The 4,029-nt window shown below is 44.1% G+C and overlaps 1 protein-coding gene across 5 annotated transcripts in view; it reads left to right on the forward strand.

The window, feature by feature from the left end:
- Positions 1-4,029, forward strand: part of Sgk2 (SGK2, serine/threonine kinase 2) — a 20,831-nt gene that overhangs the window by 11,958 nt on the left and 4,844 nt on the right. For 3 of the 5 annotated variants that reach the window (XM_004630917.2, XM_004630918.3, XM_023714891.1), the window contains exon 12: positions 1,188-1,277. In XM_004630917.2, the coding sequence (XP_004630974.1) occupies positions 1,188-1,277 (90 nt within the window). Of the gene's footprint in view, positions 1-1,187; positions 1,278-2,125; positions 2,333-4,029 lie in introns of those variants that run through there. The other 2 variants (XM_023714892.1, XM_023714890.1) reach the window with 2 other exon arrangements.

Consider the following 4,029-nt stretch of genomic DNA (forward strand, 5'->3'; position numbering starts at 1 on the left):
ATTTAGAGCATTTGCTACCATCCTTATCCCAGCCTAAACAATGGGTGCTTCCATGCAGAAAGGCCCCTCCTTCCAAAAGAAACAAATAGGACTTTGAAGACAAGTTATATATTCATGGAGATTAAAATTAGAAGAGTATGGGGCTGGTGAGATGGCTCAGTGGTCTAAAGCACCTACTTAGAACAAGCTTAGCAAAGCATAGGGACTGCGGTTCAATCCCCAGCACCACATGCCCGCCAGTCCTGCCCCCTGGTGGGCTGAGCTGCCCCCCCACACATAAATAAATAAATAAATAAATAAAATTTAAAAAAAATAAAATAAATTAGAAGAGTACAAAGAATATCCAGAAAAATTTACTTTGCCTACCCAGAGCCTGGGTTACTATTCTCTTAGGTATTCTGGAAGTATTGTGGACTTGGCTTTTTAACTCACCCAGGTATAGTTCCAGCACAGGAAGATGGGAGGGGAAGAAGTCAGTATTAATGCTGATTTTGTTTAAGAAAAACGTGGTAGATCATGCGCCGGGCAGAGTCTCAATTCCTGGGCCTTTGAGAATCTGCAGCTTTTCCAGGGTATTATTTTTCATACCTTCCTTAATGAAGTGATTTGGTTGATTTCTCTAGGTTGTATTTGTTTTGTTGTGTTTTATTTATTTATTTATTTATTTATTTATTTATTTATTTATTTATTTGAGACAAGGTCTTGCTGTGTAGCTCAGAGTGGCCTGGAACTCACTGTATAACCCAGACTGCCCTCAAATTTGCAGCAACCCTCCTGCCTCAGCTCTCAAGAGCTACGATTACAGGCATGCGCCACCATGCCTGGCTCATGGATTGCATTCGGGAAGACTCCAGATGCACTGACGGAGAGTGCAGGGAGGCTCCTCACAGAACTCTTCCTTCGCCCCTCTCAGAGCTAGACAAGCCCCTAGAGCCTAGCACAGTGTGATGCTTAGATTGGGAGCTCAGTCTAATTGTGGAATAAACTAGCGCTGGAGGGAAAGGTTTGGGTCCTAGATGGTGGCACAGGAGAGGGACCTGGCTACAGAATGCTGTCTTGTTCCAGGAGGCCACCAAGAACTACAAGACTGTCTAGGTGACAGCCAGTTGGCTGGTAGGACTCTGGGGGTGTGGGGCTGGGGAGCGCTGATGGGTCAACCATTTCTGATCAGCACCTTCGTCCTACAGCTCGAGATAAAGAACCATGCCTTCTTCAGCCCCATAAACTGGGATGACTTATACCACAAGAGGCTGACTCCCCCCTTCAATCCAAATGTGGTGAGAAGCCCTATAATTTTAGTGTTCGATTCTGGATTCCCAAGGCTGGGGGGAGCTTGGAGGGAATCTGGACCAACTCTCTCTGCAAGAGGGGAAACTGGATTAAGAGTCTCCATGCTTTGTCCATGGCCCAAGTCAGAGGCTGACTCAGCCCTGAGGAATGAATCATCCTGCCACTCCTTCCCTCATCTTTAACACCATAACCCTGTGGCTTTTACAGAGCTGTGTCACTTGACACTCCCAGGCAGAGCCACCTCCTATAGATATTTTCAGCCCTTTTCCTGATAATAAAATAACATTTGTACCTTGTATAAAGTGTGTAAACCAGAGAGGTTTAAAGCAACAATGAGGAAGTGTTTAGTATCTCATTACCTAAGGGAAACCACTTGGCGACTTCCTTTCAGTCATCTATCCATCCACAGCTGTGGCCTGGTATCAGTAGGATGCTCCACTCCCTTATATCAAATGGCATAATATTTGCATACAACCTATATCTTCCTATATATTTTAAATCACCTCTAGATTACTTCATAGCCCTTCCTTCCTTCCCTCCTTTCTTCCTCCCTCACTTCTTATTTCTGTTTCTTCCCCTCCCCTATTAATCCCAGAGGAAATGAACCAAGGGCCTTCACGCTGACCTCTTTCCCCAGACCTTATAGTTTTACTTGTCCATGTGTCTTTGAGCACCAGAAGCACCCACCACCACCCCCTTTTCGTTGTTGCAGTACATACTGGGGACTGAACCCGGGGAATACTAATTGCATTTTTTGCTTTTTAGTTTTATTTTTGAGATGGGGTCTTGCTAAGTCACCCAGGCTGACCTCAAACTTGTGATCCTCCTCCCCCAGACTCTGGAGTAGCTGGGATTCCAGGAATGTGGCACAGAGCTCTGTGGAGCCCCAGAGTCCTGAAGACAGTTGGCAGACAGCATGTTTTCCATCCAGACATCTGAAAAGTTTCTTCTCCTGACATTTCATTGTATTTTACTTTGTGGTGCTGAGGATCAATCTGAGGGGCTTCCAAGTGCTGCACAAGCACCCTACCACCGAGCCATGTTCCAGCCCTTTTTCCTTGGGAATTTAAAAGACAGTGAGGATAATGTCAAACATACAACCTAGAGAAAGAAGAACATACAGAATCCTAGGAAAGGGGGGTTGGGTGTGGCTCAGTGGTAGAGCATGCGCCTAGCATGTGTGTAGCCCTAAGTCCCTCCCCAGCCTTACACTCACACTCCTAGGAAGGATGAGCTATAATACAGCAGGAATACAGTGCCTTTAGTGTGAGACCTACTAGGGGTGGAATTCTGGTTTTGCTACCTACCATTTTGGGACTTTAGTAGGTCTCTTCCACATCAAATTCTCTCTCTCTCTCTCTCTCTCTCTCTCTCTCTCTCTCTCTCACCAAACAAGCATACAAGCAAAAACAGAAAAACCAGCTGCTCGTCTAAGGCAATACATCTAACAACACCCAGTGCTAGCACCAGGATTCACATTCTGGTCCTGGAACTTTGAGCCCTGGATTCTACCCTGGGTCCATGACCTTTTAGAGAAACTGAAAGTCAGGGCCTGTTTGGTTCCACAGCTCCAGAACTGCACACTAAAACCATTCTGCAGAGCCTGCCACTTGCTCATCTGCTTCCATCCTGAAACTAACAGCACATCATCATCTCTCTAGGCTGGGTCTTCTACTCAAAAGACTATTGATTAGTTGCGCTTCATAACAAGTCATCCCAATATGAGGTCACCTCGAAAAAGTCTTTTATCTTGTTCAGAGTCTGTGGGTCAGCTGGGTGGTATTTTTCAGTCTGAGCCAGGGCAGCCATATTGGTTTTTTTTCCCACTTTTATTAGTACATGTCTGCAGTACATCATGATTACATTCACTATAGGAGGGGCCAGGGACACAGCTCAGTGGCACAAGCACCTGCCTGGCAAGCACAAGGTCTTGAGTTCGATTCCTGGTACCAAAAAAAAAAAAAGTGTCACATTTACTATAGGAGATCAGAACATGTACATAACATTTCAATTCCTTACACACACACACACACACACACACACACACACACACACACCATGCCACCCTTCTTTTATTTTTCCAGCATCAGATTCATTTACTTATAAGACCTTACAAATTATCATATGTACAGATTGCAAACAAAATAGTTCAAAGAACATATAAAACATTTAAGAATTGTATTAAGTCAAAGTGCACTTTTAGATACATTGTCTGATCTGGATGACTGTACTTTTGTTCTCTTTTATCCCCATTATCTATTTTATACTGAATATATAGTTTCTCATGTAAGAGAAATCATGTAGGGGCTGGGGAGATGGTTCAGTGCAATAAGCACTTGCCCAGCAAGCGCAATGGCCTGAGTTCAATCCCTGGTTCCACCAAAAAGAGAGAGAGAGAGAGAGAGAGAGAGACCATGTCATATGTACGCTTGTCTGAGTGACTTCACTTTATGGCCTCCAGGTGTATCCATTCGCCTATGAATGACTCAAGTTGATCCTTTTATGGCAGAGGAATGCTCCCATCATATGTAAACACATTTTTAATTCATTCATCTGTTGGTGGACATACAAGCCATTTCCAAGATGTAGCTATTATGAATTGTGCTACTGTAAACATGAGTACACGTACATCACTGTGATATGATGTCTTTAACTCTTTTGGGGAGGTTTCACCTAAAAGAGGAATAGCTGGGACAAGTGGAATTTCTACTAAGAGGTTGTACTGTTGGTTTTTTGGTT

This window comes from Octodon degus, unplaced genomic scaffold (assembly GCF_000260255.1).
Source record: "Octodon degus isolate 3935 unplaced genomic scaffold, OctDeg1.0 scaffold00037, whole genome shotgun sequence".
NCBI lineage: Eukaryota > Metazoa > Chordata > Mammalia > Rodentia > Octodontidae > Octodon > Octodon degus.